Here is a 17,157-nt window from a genome sequence, read left to right as displayed (position 1 = left end):
TGCAAAACAAGAGTTTAATTTGAGTTTTCCCTACTAAAACAGTTCTTGATAACTACATGGCACCCAACAACATAGAAACAACAAAAAAAGCAGCAGAGGGAAGGTGGTACCTCTTACCTTCCTCTGAGAAGAAATGCCACTTTGCCAATAAGCCTCTTTAGGAGGAGATGACTGCTGGGACTATCTTTTTGTAGAGCAAGTGCTCTAGCTAATGAGCCTTCATAGTTGAACTCGATTAGCTTTGCTTGGATACCAGGTCAAAGTAGATGCTTTGTGCCGGCACTTAGCTAGATGTAGCATATAGGAAGGAAAAGAGGTCTTTTCTCACCTGCTTTGTAAATACTGTTTTCTCGTTAAGCCATATGTTCCACTGTCTTTTAGTGGGCTGTGTGTTACTGTTGTGGTGTTAGAGCTGGACCTTCTAGCATGCATTTTTCGAGGGCTGTATTGCCAAAGAAGCTGTCCCCTACTCGCAGCTTGCTGAAAGGTGACATAGGCAGCAGCTGCGCAGTGCCGTCACATGGAACATCAGGAAAACGCATGCACTTTCTTCCCAAGCTTTTTCTCTCCCCATTGGCATCCATGAGTTCTCCCCACCCACGTTTCTCGGTCACCGTTAACAGGATTTGCGCTCCTGCATGCTTAAGAATGCTGAATGAAGGACTGAGAGCTGCTTTGGGGGGGCTGATGGTGGGCAAGGGTTGCTTTTTAAGTGTCAGGGACTTTGCAATGTATCTTTTATGTTTTATAGAGACTTTTTTGCAGACTGAAATATGACCCAGGAGCTCTCTGCCCCTAACTGAAGTGGAAAGCTGTGAAGCTTAACAACTGTCTTTCCTCCTTTAGGTGCACTGGAGATAATGTAGGAACAAGCTTTTCTAAGTTCAAAGTTGCCACAGACTTCAGGCTAGGCTGACGCTTGAGACAGCATGTTATCTGGTCTGCAAAACCCTCAAATTTCCTGGAATTGTTTGCCTTGGGGTAGAACTGAGTGCATTTTTCTGAAATAGCTGTGTTTCCAAGGCTATTAAAAGCTTTAGTTCGTATCCTAGTTGTATGTGGAGTGATCCAGAGCTTGCGCTATGAAATGCAACCAGCACGGAGACGGCAGTGAGGGAGGTGAATTGTAAGTATGGAACACAGAGAACATCTTTATGATGTTCCATGGCAAGACTTCCCATGTTCACAGTTTGATGGTGAACAACCAGTATAAAGTTGCCACTTAAAGCTGTGACCAGAAGTATATCCGGGTTCAGTAGGAATAAAAGAAAGTAAAATCAACTTGGAAACAGGATCTGGGAAGCAAGTTATAATCCTCCCATGCAGTATTATGTGAATGTGAGCATGGGAGACCTTGGCCATCTGGAAGAGCTGTGTTTTTATCCTTGTCGTGCCAGTCATGGCATCTAGTTTTGCTGATAGATCTGAGACAGCTTTCTGTGGTGTGGCAGCAAGTGAGGGAGTCTGAGACAACAGGTATAATGGAAGAAGGCTTTTTGAATCTTGTAAAGCTGCTTTTGTATAGTCTTTGGAACAGAGAAAGGCAAACCCCTTTCACCATTCCCTGTCAGCAGGTGACTTCTCTTACAGTGGGGGGCATTTGTTGAACAATCACTAGTCATGTGGTAGGCAATCTCCAGCTTCCTCCATGAAGCAGAAGCCACTGCTGAAAACAGGAGGGAAACATATGCTAGGGCAGAAAAATGATGCAGTGTTTGTAGCCTGTGTTTCCTCTGACCTAATCTGGGACTGAGAAGGGAGGGGGAAAAGCCTCTTTTATGATTTAACAGGGGGTTACCCCTGTGCTTAATAAATTCTAGATAGGACATGGGTATGTTTTAAGTGGAGCTTTGTGTACTCTATGAGTATTGACCTGTGCTGTTGAATGCCAGGCACTGCAGGGACACCAAAGAGTACTACGGCCTTTTTTGGTACCTTCACAGCATCATTAATACCGGTCTTGTGTTCCCCTCGGGTGTCTCTTCCCCCTCCACGTGAGTGCCGCTGCCAGACTTGCACACAGCCACTTCGAGTCCGAGGAGTCGAGCGGGCTGGTGCCCCAGGAACCCTGTGAGCAGCCCTGCTCCAGGTAGCTGCCTGCGAGGGAAGGACACCTGCTGCCACTCGCACCCTCCCATGCCTTTGTTACAAGGCTCTGCATAGGGCTGACTCACACGTTTGTAAAGGACTTCCCCAGGCTCTGTGGATGTCTAGCAGAGGAGATGACGGTTTGCTTTTCTTGGCTCACCTAGCCTGTACTGCAGCCTGCGCTGTTGCTGTGAATCACTGCCCGTCAGGCACTGCCTTGCCCCCTCTCCTCAGCTGGCCAAAGTCTGGCGCACCTTCCCTTGCTGCCTGCAGCAGCTCTCGGGCAGGGATGTAACAGGCCAGCCTTCGCCAGGCAGGCTCTCGGCTCGTAAGGAGTCTCCCACCTGAAATTCGCCATAAAGCTAAAGACTTTCACCAATGCGTACATGACCAGAAAGTATTTTGGTTATTTTGCACAGAACCAAGTTAGGAGGATTCGTTTGTTACAGAAACTCAGCTGAGGGAGAAGTGGGAGGTAATTGCTCCAGCTCCACCAGGAGGGAAGAGAAATCGAATTAAGCATTTCAGAGAGAACCCCATTCCTCAGTACAACCCAATAATCCCAGATTGCTCAAAACAAGGTCTTCAACTGCTACCCAGAGAAGCCAAGAAGAGCATTCTCTGCTCTGGCTACTCTATCTTCCTTGTCTTTGGAAGACCTGCGGTATTTTTTTCCCTGTCTTTGAAAGCTCTACTCAGGATACATGTTCAGTTCTGCATGTGGCTGCTTCTAACAAAGAACCTCTAGTACGTTTGGAAAAACTGTGTGTGCACACCCACACAGCAAATTCAAGGTACTGTGGCTGAAAGGCTGCCAGGCCCAGCTGCATGCTGTCTCATGAGAATGTTCATTATGGTACAGTGCAGCCTGGACTTTAGAGGAATGGAAAATCCTCAAAGGAGGAACAAAACATGCGGAGGCTGATGTTCAAAAACCAGGACAGCAGAAGAGCCAGAGAGGAACCAAATTCCAATTGCGCAGCCATACCAGCAATGTTCTACAGCCATGGTAGAAGAGGACTGAAGGCTGCTAAAAGCCATAAATCTTCCTTAAGTATTAAAGAGTAATAAGAAACAAACACATCATTTTGTCTAAACCTGTGTTTCTTACTGCACCCGAGTGAAGGCTGGGTGATTTAGACATACCAGCCGCACATCCAGGGGCTTACAGTGCAGTGCAGTAGTTGGCAGGAGTTACCCATTAGGTGTGTACGTGGTGCCAGGGGTTCCCGGCTTTCAGAGCGGAACTCCACGCAACTGCTGGCAGCGGTGGAATAAAGAACCCAGACATGTGAATCCAGTACAGGGATGGAAGCACAGCTGCAGCCACATCCAAATGTAAGTTAACTAGGCAACATGCCGCAGCATTTTCTGTTAACCCTCTTGCAAAGGAGATGTACCACACCCTTTGGTTGGAATTATTTTTTAATGGAAAAGATGAATCAATGTTTTACATAAATACCAATTAGTGAGAACAAGTCAGATGAGTAAGTAAAGGAATACATACCCCCAAGTTTTAGAGGCTCATAATGAACTGACAAAGTAGCACACAATGACAACTACAAGGAATTATAAGAGGTGGGCTGCACGTCAATCACCTTCATTAAGTTCAACTGCTAATCAAATTAGGCTATTATTGGAGTTGGTCACAATGCAGTCTTCCCATGCCGCAACAAGGACACGTTCAAAGGGGAAAGTGAACTTCAAAAACATCTTTCTGCTTCCAGCAGAAAGCCCCAGCTATGAAAGTACGAACCACTCGAGCGGTCCACTGATGTTAAGCCCTTTTGGGGTCTGGTTTCAGACTAAAAACTTATTTTTAACCAAATGCACAGGTTCTACCAGATGGGAATGTGTTCACACTGCAAAGTGATACCAAGATTGGATCTTGCTAGTAATTTCTTTTCTACAGGGTTGTGAAGAACTGCAATCACTTTTATTCCCAGGCAGGCTGCAGGGATGGGGAGAAGGGGAGGCTATTGTTATAGTCATTAAGAGCAATTTGTTAAGTGAGTAGAAGCTGCACCAGAAACTATGTAACTTCACAGTTTTTCATGCAAGCTGACAGGCGTGATCCACATTTCCATCTAACATCTCCACACTCTGTCCTATGGGCTCAAAATGCCGAATACCTGAAGAGGCATTGCTCATATTATGTCCACAGCTACAGGAATCAGAGTTACTCGATCCCACTTCCATATGCATATCAACGTGGAAACCCACAGATTAAATATCTGTAAAATGGATCAGTGGGAGCCAGGCAGATTGCCAAGTTAGTGTTTCCCAATCAAGGAGCATGACATCAACCTGATGAGAAGGCATCAAATTCCCCAAATATTACCTTCAAATATTACGTAGCTAAGATGCTTGCTTTCCAGTGGTTTAGTCAATAGAAGTTCATTATGAATTATCTAAAACTAGCAGAAATGTACAAATTTCATCTTACAGCTTTTTCAGTGAAATTCAAATAGTTATTAAATGCAGTATGATCTGATCTACTGATGCACGAAAATTAACAACCCACCCTGTTCTCTGAATGGCTTAAAAATTTGGAAGCAAAGTTTTCATTCAAAACCAAGTTACCAATTCTCCTGTCACATGTCAGGTCCCATAAATTCATGTCTTCTTCAAAATCTGGCCTACACATACTCAGCTAGGAGACACACCAATACAAGTTAGCAACTGCTCAATAAAAGAAATTGCTTCCAAATACAGCCTAAGTTATCTTGCAATCCCAGTAAGCAGGAACCTAACTCATGGCAAAGTTGTAGCAGCTAAAAGGAATGGCAACACTTCTGAAGTCACTGCCAAAGGTGGACCTTTTACAGCACCAGAGAGATTTTGCTTTATACTTGCACTGGCTTCAACATACTTCAAGTGACAACCCATTACAGAAGATTCACATAGTCCCGTAACAAGATACGAATTTACTAACACCTCTATAGTATCGGATTGCTTATGCTCAGTGGGTTTACATTTCAGAATTAATCCTAATGAAAAGGCATCTTCTGCACTGTAACTCTGTTATATGAATAATCTTTCTTTTTGTTACAATTTTAGAAGAAAAAGCAGACGGCCAAACACAAAACACAAGAATTCAGCTGGCTGCAGTCACTCAGCATGATGTGCGATTGATCAGCAGGAAGGGGATGATTCTGATGCTTCCAGTTCTTCACATCTAAACAAATTTAAAATGGGGTTATTCTCTTGGATAAACAGAAAGAAACACTTGCAAAAAAAAACATGTTTAAGACATCCTGGGGAAAAAAAATAAATCATACTGAAATACTTCCTAAAACTGAGTATCTTGCCTTTTAGGGTTTGAAGTATGCCTGCTAAGAAGGACTTTTTTCATGAATTTCAAAAACAATGATAAAGAGTTATCTCAGCAGAAAGGAAAAACATCACGTCAGCCGTAAATACATTACCGAGATAAAAAAGAAGCAGCCTGGAAATTTAGATGTTAATTGCATGTTCTAGTTACAATAGAAGTCACCAAGATTTTACCAACTGTCAATCAGTTGAAGAGTGATTTACTCAAGAACGTAAGTAATTCCCTCCCTGGCTTGTGATCAAAAGAGGAATAATGAAAAAGTAGAACGGTCCAAGCTGTTAAAAAGGTATATGGGGAGGAAGTCACAATGCTGTTAAACATTACATTTAGAGAACTCCGAAGACAACAGTTAGCTGCCAGTGTCTGTATTCTGTACCCTCAAGTCCTGTTTAGGTTCAGCTGTTCTGATACATTCTGTGCATCCTACCTGCAAAGGAGTCCGATACAGCCATTTTTCTTTATCTCCATTGAGTTTCATACAGGCAAAAAGGTCACAAACTGCAGGAAGGCCAAAGTCCTGAAAGAGAAGTCACCTTAGTTACTGATCTCCAAACATAAATACATTCTGATACATCTTCAAATTCTGTCAAGTGTTCAAAAATAACACTGACTTCTGAGTCTTTGAGATTAACACTTTCTTCACTTAGTAAAACGTACTAACTTGTTTTGTGTTAAATGCTGGCCTCATCTACTCAAGTAACTAAGTAATAATCACTAAAAACATTAAAAGAGCTAAGAAACCTAAAAAATTATCAGTCAGTATTATCCAGAAGAGCTATGAATTTGGAAGAGAAGGCAGGCATTAAATTCAGTAAAATGATAAACCTGACACATTGGCTTGAGACACAGCAGTAACAAAAACTTATGCTCACTTGTGCTTTCTTGCGTAGAAGCCATTTATCTTCCGCTGGAGGTGGGTTAGCATTTTCTAAGTTGTTTGAAGTCAACACCCAACTGTTTACATTCAAGGGGAGGTGGAATGGAGCCAAGAGGTCTAGGAAAGGAGTCTTGAAACTATTATCTGCTTTTTCCCTACTCGCTTTTTCTTCTGCACTTTCTGCTTTGTGCTCAGACTTGGCCAGCCAGCTTGTCAGAGGCCTTTCGAGCAATACTTTCAAGGGTTCTGCGATCTCTGCTGAATAATCTGCTTTCTCTGCACTAGCCAGTTGCCCCGTGAGCTGCTGTGCGGGGTTAAGCCAAGTATTGGCAGCAGACTTGGTCTTCTCATGCTCAGGGTTCAGTACATCTTTCTGGCTGACTGGAACTCCATTTTTATCCTTCCCTTCTTTCTTCAGAAGCCATTTACACAGAGCCTCTTTTCCACAGTTTTCATCACACACACATTCTGAAAAGGTGGCACACAGCTCATTAGCTTTGCACACATCTTCCACTTTAAATGGGGCCTGGGGATGCTGAAGAAGCCAAGCATTTACTGGAGATGTAGTGGGTGATTTCTTTCCATCAAGATGCTCATTCAGGCACTTCAGATTTCCCAGGTTCTCAATTTCCACACTTTTGGTCTGGCTGCCACAACAACTGGTACATGTTTCAGCTTTGAGGAGCCAATCATTCAAATTAAATTCTTCCCTAAAAGGTTTAAATTCATACTTCCATTTCTCATCTGAAGCAGTACTTCCATTTTCTGTGTTCGGAGTAAGCAGCCAGTCAGAAAGGTCCATCTCTTCTTGTCCAAGGGATTCCAATTCCTCCACCTTTTCAACAGTGGAAAAGGACGAGTTGAAAGTAGAGGTGGAATCCTTGTGACCAGGGGAGTCTGTCTTCCCAGCAACATCACGCTGTTGATTCTGCAGGAGCCAGTTTTCCAAATCTTTCAGATTTCCCCAGGCTTGCTCAAAATAACAGACCTTGGAAGAATTTAAATCCTAGTAAAGACACATTGAAATGCATCTATTAACATTAAAAGACAATGTTCGGTAAAGGCACAGTTACAGCTTGGAGCATTCTGATAGTAAGTGCAAAAGTATTAGTTGAACACGAGGCAGAGTGAACAGAATTACAGAAGGTTTAATTCCCACCATATTCCACCTGCAATCGGACACTGTGTTTTCCCCTTTATTAAAAACTAGGTTAGCACATGAAAGGCTTACCTGGCTGGGTTCTGACACACATTTTTGCGTAACCCATTCTTCAAGATTGGTGCTGGGAACATAGGGAGCCTGGCAAACACCCACAGGTCTGCTTCCAAGTAACCAGTCAGCAAGTGAGGCACTCACTGTCCCACACAATGTTTTCTGCTGAGAAAGAATGTTCTTGGTTATGAGAAAGTCCAATTGCTGAGGCAATCTATGGTGAACATCAAAACAGGCATTCAACATGCATCAGAATTTCTGAACCAAAAAAAAACCCCAGTCCCTTCTAATTAAGAAAAGGTAAATCTTCATTCATCTCTATGACTTTAAGCCACTGCACTGATAAGATTGTTTTGTGATCCCAGGTTCTTACGAGAGAAAATGACAAGAAAAGGAAGCAACAACTTCTACAACGCACAGTTCTGGGATGTGTAACCGAGCCATAACCCTCCTTCTGACCTGTTCCTAATTTGCTACCCTGCTTCACCAGTGCTCTTTTCATGCTGAGCCCAACATGAGATTTCCCCATGAATTTCTGCATTAAAAGGCATCTGATAGTTCCAAGTCCTGGCTTGACAACACCAAGGAACATTCAATTAAAAAATTCTGACTGACAGTCACACTCCAAATTCACTTTCATACTATGTTCCTGGAGCAGCTAGAACATCAGATCACTAATGCTCACCACAGCGACTGTTACTGGCTACTCAAACATCTTAACAAACAGACAGAAGTCATTACTCATGCTTGTGTAACATACTGTGCTTGAGTTCTCCTTTTCCCTTTAATACAATTAAACATTCACAGATACAAGTCTTAATCTTACCTGCTCACAATTCATCAGGGCACAATTCTGCCCTGGGAACCAGGGAGAAGTATTCTCTCTCTCAGAGGTCTGCTGTAAGGAAAGAAAAGTAAAGGCTAATTTAAATCTCAGTTGTGTCCAGTTCTTAGGATGAATTCCCCAATAAAGCAGAAGTAAAGCGCAGTTACAACTGGTCAGTTCTTTGTGGCTAACGATTTTCTCAACATTTAAAAACTGAATGGAGAAATATTTACTACAAATATACTACCTTCAGTTCACTTCCCTTAAGAGAATTATCTCCAATAATACAGGAGATCTGCTGCTTACGTAAGAATCCCAAAATACTTATATCGCAGAAAGCCACCTATGATGTGTAACTATTAATATCTATAGAAAACTGTGACGTTAATTTTTCAGTTGCTGGAATAGAGTGAGAATACAATCATCACTCCCTCAGTCTCTGCCAAAATGTATTAAATATATTAAATATATTAAAATAACACATACAGAACTAGATCTAAGCTCAGTCAAAATCAAAGCCACATGCAATAGTTAATAGACCACTGTGTATATATTATACAGCCAAAACTACATGACTCGTACACAAGATCCATTCAAGCTATATATTGCACTACTGCCTCAAAAAAAAAAAATTATTTTTTTTTTTCCCCAAGTATTCCAACTCAGGAAAGTCTTGGTGCTTACCATCGTTTTAATTGAACCAAAGGAGGTAATAGCCTGGCGAAGGTAAGATGTGTCAGCCTCAAAATTCAGGATGGAAGACTCCTCTGGTTTAAGAGTAAGACTTTCCAGTCTGAAAGAGCAAGACGATAGTTACAGAAAGAAAGAAGAAGAAAAAAAAAAAAAAAAAAAAAGACCATCATCTTCATCTGTCATGTTTTGGGAATCAGTCCATTATTTCACAAAAAGGCTTCCAAAAGGCTTCACAAAAATTAGATTAAATTCGTAAGTCAAAATAAATACCAATTGTGTTAGCTTGCATCATAAAATATATTTACCTCTCCAGGCAAACTGAGATCTGGTTTGCTAATTCGTTGCTATAGGAGCGTTCCAGCTGATGAATAAGGCAATTGAATTGTCCCAAATACTGCATGGAAGACAAAACACATGTTATTGTTTTGGCTTCTAAGATTAAAATTGAGAAAATACTTGCAAGGACAAAGTTTACTTAAAAATGCCAGTGCAACAATTTACAACCAAATCTTACCCAGTAGAGCTGCTGCGCCTGCTGCTGCAATGCCTCCTCTTTCAGCTGCTGAATGAGATCTACCTGCTCAAACAGCCAAACTTCCCGACTGCGCAGGCATTCCAGGTGGCGGCTTATGTGGCTGTGAATCTTCGCTTTTACCTGTAAGGTAACATGTACCATTTCTAGAACATCTGTCAAACAGTATGAACAAACATATGCTGCACTGATTACAAAATAATATTTATCATAGATAAGTGATATTTTTGGAGCAAGTTATTTCTCAAAAACTAACCACAGTCACCCCACAGCACCACATGACTCAAGTTGGTAAAAGTTCCGAGGCTACCTTTAAAGAAATATCAAAGAACAATGTTATTTGCAGTATCTCTCTATTCTGATGTTTCAACCAACAGCTTTAGGAAATTCTGCATGCCTAAGCTAGTAATACAGGAATACCTTTATCAAGAGCACAATCAAATTACACAGCAAGATGCTTGCAAGCCTCTAGGAAAACTTCAGACCATCATCATCATAGAAAGTACTCTGGAATAATAAAAACTGTCATTAAAGTCATGTTACTTATTAAAACATTTTCTAAAAAGGGGTTAAAATTACCTCCCGCCAGTTCTCTTTAATCTGTTGTTCAGCTTTGACAATTCCAGATATAGCTGTTTCCAAGTCCTTCTTTGCTTGAAGGCACTTTGCCAGAGGCTCACTGCTGCAGGAATTTCTACTCCTATCTTGTGGTGGACTCATTCTTGAAGTGTTCCTAAAACACAATGAAAAAAAACCTTCTTAATAGTTTCTATTCCTCTTCAACAGAAGAGGAAGGGCATCACATGAAGAACCATCTGTTCTACTTCACTATAAAGGTGAACAAAAAAAAAACCCCTAAGACCCTACACCGATGCAAGTTTTCTAAACATAGATGAAGCTTTCTGCAGGAGCAACAATGGTCTCTCCAATACCTCAGCCCGCAGGATTTGCACAATCACAGGAAAACCAACAGGTATTTGACAACAGCTTCAACCACAGCAGCTTAGGCAATCCTCCCCTGCCATTCCCCTTCCTCTGGCACTTATGTCTAGCCAGCAAACTCCAGCAGCTGAGGGCTGATTCAGGCAAAGTTCAGCAGCTCTGCCGGAGCTGGGGGAGAATGGCCAGGCAGAGGGGCAGGAAATGCTTCAGTCACCCTTTTTTCAGCTGCAGGCAAGTGAACTGGCTCCCATAAATGAGAAAATTCTAATACAGTTTGATCAACTGAAAAACCCAAGTGTTGATACGCAGATCACTCTTTACTAAGCTGCAAAAGCTGAAACTTATAGCAGCTGCCCATTATTTTTGTCATGGTCACAGCCGTGGTAACTTAGTCAGCTTCAGCATATCCTCAAATAAAAGAGGCTCAGATACAAAATTTCTACTGAAGTTACACTGGTATGGATTCTGCAAGTATGGGGAAAAAACTAAATATGGATTTTTAGTAAAAATTAGAAGCATCAATATAAGCATTTTTTCTAAACAGTGGGTATTTTGTTACTGAAGAGTTTCAATTCTCCTGCTAGTTTCATGGGGTTCCTGAAGCACTAACTAAAGATTCATAGTAGACATTTAAAACAAGTCTTCAGCAATGACAACTGGAAGTTCCCAGCAGAATTAATTAAAGCATACAAATGTGCCAATCTAAATATTTCAGTGAGGGAAACTGAAAAGAGTATTTTGAATATGACAGGACGACCACGGAGCTTCTGTAACTGAGCAACTATTTAGTCTGCAATTTCCAAGTCCCAGGACCATATAAACTGCAACCCAAAAATCTTTCTACAGCCAAGACGCACCAGATACATCTAAGTTGTGTATTTCAGAGAGCAGAGGGCTAGGAGTGGTTCACAAGTGGAAGCTGACAGAAAAAGCAAGGTTCGCTGTGAGGCCGTGGCAGAGATTGCATCTCCCTTGGCTCCCTCCACACCACGGGCCTCCCGTCCCCTGGGTGCCCCCAGCCACAGAGCAGGCACAGAAGCCACCCCAAGTCCCTGCATGCAGCTGAATCCCATTCTCGCCGTAACATCTCATCTTCTAGGAATCGCAGAGCACAACTACGAGAGAAGTGAACTTTAATTTATTTTTTAAGCCTGTGTTAATTTTACACCAAATTGGACAGGGTGCAGAAGTCCAACGTACGTCATTTGCCATTCTGTGCTATTAATGCGAGTTTTGTCCTTGTATTTGCATATCCTACTTCATCCACAGGTCAGTTCTGTAAGGTTTCTCGATCTTTACCGTGCTAGTGATGTTCAATAAAAGGTAAGCTTTCTCTTCACGACTCCCCTTAGATCTTACCTTGCTTTTCAACTCTCTCGCGTACAACCTACAGGAAAACGTAAGTGGGAGCCCTAGCTCTCAGATGTAATCTAGAACTATTAAAGCAAAGGCAGATGGAGATGCACCCAGACAAGAAAACAAGGATGTCATAGGTACCTTAAAAGCTATCATATACTCAAAAGTAGACCAAAAAATCGTAGTTCTTTATTATTTCATTCATCATACTCTTACATAACCAAGTCAAAGTCTGAAAGGCTAAATGTAACTGTGATGTTTGCTCGCACAGTAGATAATGTACTTCAGAGTTTTGTGAAAATTATGTTAAGCTGTGTATCTACAAATGCCAAGTCCAAAGTATGCTGCATTACCATTTATGTGTTTTCTGGGTTTTTGCCACTAGGGAATCAGGCTCAATGCCTGAAGAAATGCTACTTTTTCACATTTTGCATTAGCAGCTTCGTACCGGCACAGTCAAATTTGAGAAACTTACACATGTTCCTCTAATGATCTCTGAAAATACTTCCATTTGTTGCTTTTCTGTTTTTTTCATTTGATTGCAAGAGCCTCTCTCTCCAAAACGTATACAGAGAAAACGAATGCTGCTTTCCTCCAGCCAGCCAGGTCTTGTAAAATGGCTGTTCTTATGCTTTGTTAAAAACCAATCAATAAAACTACCATTACTGTTGAGGATGAGAGTCCATCCATCCTTCTTTTCGATTTCTGCAAGCCTCTAACAAAAACAAGTGGGGTTAACTACCTATTTCCTTGCTTCCCAATGACGGCCAAGCAGCACTAGGAGGTTAAGACCTTTCCAGGTCCGGCGCTCCGAAATGCCCGAGATGATCCACTTCGGCTCAACGATAGGTAAACACAATTCCTTCTGCGACAGGATACACGGTTGCGGCACAGAGTCACCATTTTTGGCAACTTCCATGTCATCGAACCGTTTCCGACCTCACGGCGGTGTCCCACCGTGGCTATACTGCGTCACGGGATGCACGCACCGCCCCCGCCCCCCCCCCCAGCTGAAGTTGCACTTACTTTCCGAGCGAAAGAAGCCGCTCAGCAGCGTCCTGCTCATGAAGCCGATTCCACTTCCAACCCCCTATTCCGCAGAGCAAGCACGGGCTCCGAAACGCTTTTAAACAGCCACCCCCAGCATCGGTTCCGGGCCCCGCCGCAAGCGCTGCCTGGAGCGGGACGCGACCCGACCCAGATGAAGGTGGAAAGGAGGGGGGGGGGGGGGGGGGGGGGGAGGGGGAGGCGCGCGCCCGCCGCCCCGCCCCGCCCCGCCCCCCGCGCCTTATCGGGGCGGCCAGCCCGCGCGCCCCCGCAACCGCCGCAGGGGCGCGGGAGGGCCGGGCCGGGCCGGGGCCCCGCCAGCCCTTCTGGAGGGCGGGGAGCGAGCCGAGGCACAGCCATTTTGCCCGTGCCCGGCGAGGAGGAGGAGGCGGCGGCGGCGGCGGCCGAGCCCCAGCCGTGCTCCCCCGCCCTCTCACCGAAAACACCAAGTGCCTCCGAGCATCCCTCCGGGCAGTTTAAACCGCAAAACCAGAACGCTTTGCAACAAAACCGCTACCGCTTGCAACTTCGGAAGCGTGGCGGTCCGCCCTTTCCAGAGAGCAAACGCAAGAGAGCGCGGCCGCCTTCTGCGGCGGCGAGGGCAGCAAGGGCCGCGGGCCCACGCAGCAGCCACGCGGAACCCTCCGGCCCCGGCCGCACGCAAACCCCGGCACCGAGGGGCTCCCCAGGCCGGCGCTGCACCCCTGAAGTTCCAGAAACCCTTCTGGTAACAAACCGCTGGGACGCGCTTCGCTCCTGGAGGGGCCGGAGTGACACCTGCCGCGCGCCCTTCCCATCACGCCTACTCGTGCTTCCACCATCTCGGGCGCAGATGAGGAAAGCAGGGGTGTACCCGTCCGCCTGCAAGCGGTAACACCCTTACAGCTGTGAAACCTAAAGAACTGCCCAAATGAGGCAGGAAGATAACGTTATGGTTCCTAATCCCCGTTTCCATTAACACCCGAAAGCCACGCTGGAGGGTTGTCGCTGCGAAGACCCAGCAGCCCAAACTCCTGGTCGCGGTTTTACTTCTCCTGGTGCCCCGAGCCACCTCCAGCCTTCAGACAGGCTGCCTGCCCTCCACCCCAGAGGCCTTACTCCCCCTATTTGCCTTCTTTCGCTTTGATCTGTAGATCAGAAACTGCTGGACAAAAATAATTTTTTTTTTTTAGATTTTAATTACATATCACGTGGCTGGGGAGCAGAGGAGGAGGGAACAGCCCTTCCTCGCTACACAGTTTGCTAACAGGCCAGCAGAAAACTGGTTTTACCAGCTTTTCACTTTCAGCACAACCATCCCCGCTGCCGCTTGGGAAGATCATTGTTTTCCATTTCAAACGGGTGTTGAATAACCTTAAAAAGACGGCCGTGCCGAGCCTTAGCTAGGGAAAAGCTTCTGAAGGGAACAAAAAATCACGTCAAAAAGACTCTGTTTATAAATGTGGAAAGGCTTCTTTCAGTTGGCAGGACGAGGCAGGCTGTTCCAAAGGTCTCTCCGACCTGACTTCATGTGGTTTTAAACCAGCTGGCTTGTTTGAACTGAAATCCCTCTTCCATTTCCATTTTGCCACACCAAAAAAACAGTAGTTCCCCTTAAGTAACTGTCCCAAATTAGGTTCGTGGGAGTTGTGGTCAGGGAGCAAAGTACTGTAAGTATGCGAGCCGGCTCTCAGAAATTTCCATTTATCGTCCAAACATAACAAGCATTTTATACAGTACAGCATCAAAATCACGAGCCAGTATCTATGTGGAACTTTTGCTGGGGGGATTATCTTACTCCAAAACAAGTATGTACTGCTGTATTTTGTAAGTCACAAGCCACATCCAGAAAAAATGACCTCTAACAGTTCTGAGTAAGAGAGACAATGAAATTAACCCCTTAAGGATTGATAATAAAAAAAGTTCAGGTAATACATTTTCTAAAATTCAGGTAGTTTTTATCTGCCTGCACCGTATTGGATCTGTGCCACAGACCTGAACACACACAACTGCCTTTTCAGCCCATTTTAGCCCTGGAAGCAGCTGGTCAGTGCACAAAGCACGTGTACCGAGACATTTTCACAAGAGCTGGGTTCTGAAGGGTCGCAAGCCACCAGTGCAGCTGAGACAAGAAGTCTAATCATCGTTTTATTCCACCAATCGTGAATATATTTAAGTACAGCACAGCAGGCCCAAAACTAAAATAAAAAAGTATCTGAAGGCCTGAAATCACTATGCCATAATTACATGCAATGCCAAAGCAGATATCCCAGAGTGGAAAAGACACGCTGTTATCTTCACACAGATTTTACACTACAACACAACTATCTTTCAGACTTTTGCATTTAAAACCCTTTGGAAAACAACTGACAAACCCCTTGCTCTGCTTGAAGTGTATGGCCCCAAAGATAGCAGCATTGCCATACTCTTGGTATATCCATCGATACAACCTTATGCACTCACAGCATTACAAATGGTATTTTCTACATGACTGTCGTTTTTTTCCCCTCCCGTGACTGCATTCCTTTACCTAAAACCCCAGCGGAGGACGACCTTGTTCCTCTGTCAGCTTTTCCCATTAATCCCAGCCACAAATACCGAGTTTAAAACTGAAAGAATGCCTAACTAAGTCCCTGAAAGCTGTGGCTCGAACCACTTGCCAATTACCTGACAACATACATTTTCCAAACTTTCCGTAAACACGGTGCACGACAGCTCCTGATCGTTTTTAAGCCAGACTGTTATTGCTTATGCAACCTTTGAAAAGCGCAGCTGTTGACAAAAGATTTTGACTTTTCACTTAAGGAGGGAGATGACTTTAGGCGTGCTAGCAGCTTAACGTCTCACGGGCATAAAAAGAAAGCGAGATCAGTAAAAACAAACCCCGCGTCCTCGTATCCGATCAACGTTAGCCCACACAATTTTAATTAATTCCCTGACTGACCTGCCCGGTCGCGACCGACCCAAGCCGGGCCCGCCTGAGCGACTTCCAGCTGATTCCTGCTGGGTCTCCTGCAGAGACCGGACCGCGGGACACCTCACCTCCCGGCGGGCAGCGGCGGCTGCCGCCCGAGCGGAGCGGAGCGGAGCGGGCCGGGCCGGGCCCCGCAGCGCTCCGCCGGCTTTGCGCGCCCGCCCGCGCGGAAAGGCGGCCTCTCCGCGCGCGGGGCTGCAGCCACCCCCTCCTCGGCCACGCGGGCGGGCGGGCGCGCGCTTCTCACGAACCGGCCTCGAGCAGGCGGCGACGCCGGGACTGCTGAGAGAAAACCCTCGCGCGAAGTAACGACACCACCGCCTCCCCCCCCCCCCGCACACCTCAAGGTAACGCCTGTCCGTCCCCACTGCGCGCAACCGCCGCCAGCCCGGCCCGCGGAGGACCCCGGCACCCGTCACCGTCGTCCCCCCCCCGTCCGTCCGTCCCCAGTCCCCGGTGAGGTCGCGCTTACTCAGCCTCGGCTCCCCTCAGCCCAGCGCCGCCACAGCTGCCCGGCGATCCACGGCAGCTCTCGCGAGAGCGCCGCCCCCGCCCCGCCCGCCCCCTGGCGGCTCGGCGGAGCGTGCGGCGGTGAGGGAGGCGAGCGGCGGAGCGGGGCGGGCTGCGGGGGAGCCGCGGGGGCTCGGAGGGCGGCGAAACCCGGCAGCACGACAGGAGGGACGGGGCGGGACGCTGTTCCGCAAACCAACCGAAAAACCGTGAATCGCAACAAACCCAGCGCGGCGATTCCCCGCCGGCAGCCGCTGTCGAGGCCTCCATCCCGGTGGCCCACAGGAAGCCGGCCCCACCAGAGCCTCCCCACCCCCGGGACGAGGCCTTGCAGCTCGTCATCTCTGTCGCCCCCCACCCCTCTCCCGTTTTCTCTGTCACGGTGGGAGAGCTGCTCGGCAGGAGGGCTGCCCGGCTCCCTCGGCCCCGCACGGATCACGGGGCTGCCGAACCGCGCCGCCACGGAAGGTCTCCGGGCGGCACGTGTTGAGTCCACCACCGACAGCCCGGCCAGCTCCGAAACCTCCGACGGCACTGGGCCGCCCTCCCCGCCTGCAACAAAGCAAAGCGGAGGAGAAGGATGAAGTACGGAACGTGTCGGCAGATGTGGCGAGCCACCCGTTTTGGTCTCTTTCCGTGCCCACTGGAAAATGCCCAGTGTGCATCGCTTGGTTTGGCTTTACCTAGTGCTTTGCTTTGGTTTTGTGTTTCCCCAAGCGTGAAGCACAGCAGAACACTGCCTAATGTCTGCCGTCACGGTTTTCAGCTGGGAAAAGGATCCAGTTG

General features: G+C 46.1%; 1 protein-coding gene across 5 annotated transcripts; it reads right to left on the bottom strand.

Annotated features, from left to right (window-relative positions):
• Window positions 1–3,495: 3,495 nt before the first annotated feature.
• Window positions 3,496–16,403, bottom strand: NCOA4 (nuclear receptor coactivator 4). Of its 5 annotated transcripts, none has more exons than XM_049809697.1 (10): window positions 16,334–16,403; window positions 10,143–10,296; window positions 9,546–9,686; window positions 9,337–9,425; window positions 9,023–9,131; window positions 8,339–8,410; window positions 7,531–7,677; window positions 6,295–7,305; window positions 5,850–5,939; window positions 3,496–5,266 (listed from the first exon to the last, which is right to left on the bottom strand). In XM_049809697.1, exons 2-10 carry the CDS (start codon window positions 10,281–10,283, stop codon window positions 5,261–5,263), a joined length of 1,806 nt encoding a protein of 601 aa, XP_049665654.1. In that variant the 5' UTR covers window positions 10,284–10,296; window positions 16,334–16,403; the 3' UTR covers window positions 3,496–5,260. The 5 variants fall into 5 exon arrangements, with proteins under 5 accessions (XP_049665654.1, XP_049665659.1, XP_049665653.1 ...); XM_049809702.1 differs by lacking the exon at window positions 16,334–16,403 and adding an exon at window positions 16,203–16,297 and having other exon boundaries at window positions 7,531–7,674; XM_049809696.1 differs by lacking the exon at window positions 16,334–16,403 and adding an exon at window positions 16,203–16,296.
• Between the last annotated feature and the right edge of the window lie 754 nt (window positions 16,404–17,157).

Source organism: Accipiter gentilis, chromosome 9 (genome assembly GCF_929443795.1).
Source record: "Accipiter gentilis chromosome 9, bAccGen1.1, whole genome shotgun sequence".
Lineage (NCBI taxonomy): Eukaryota > Metazoa > Chordata > Aves > Accipitriformes > Accipitridae > Astur > Astur gentilis.
The sequence above is the reverse complement of the archived record's forward strand: the minus strand, read 5'-3'. Positions and strand labels throughout refer to the sequence as shown.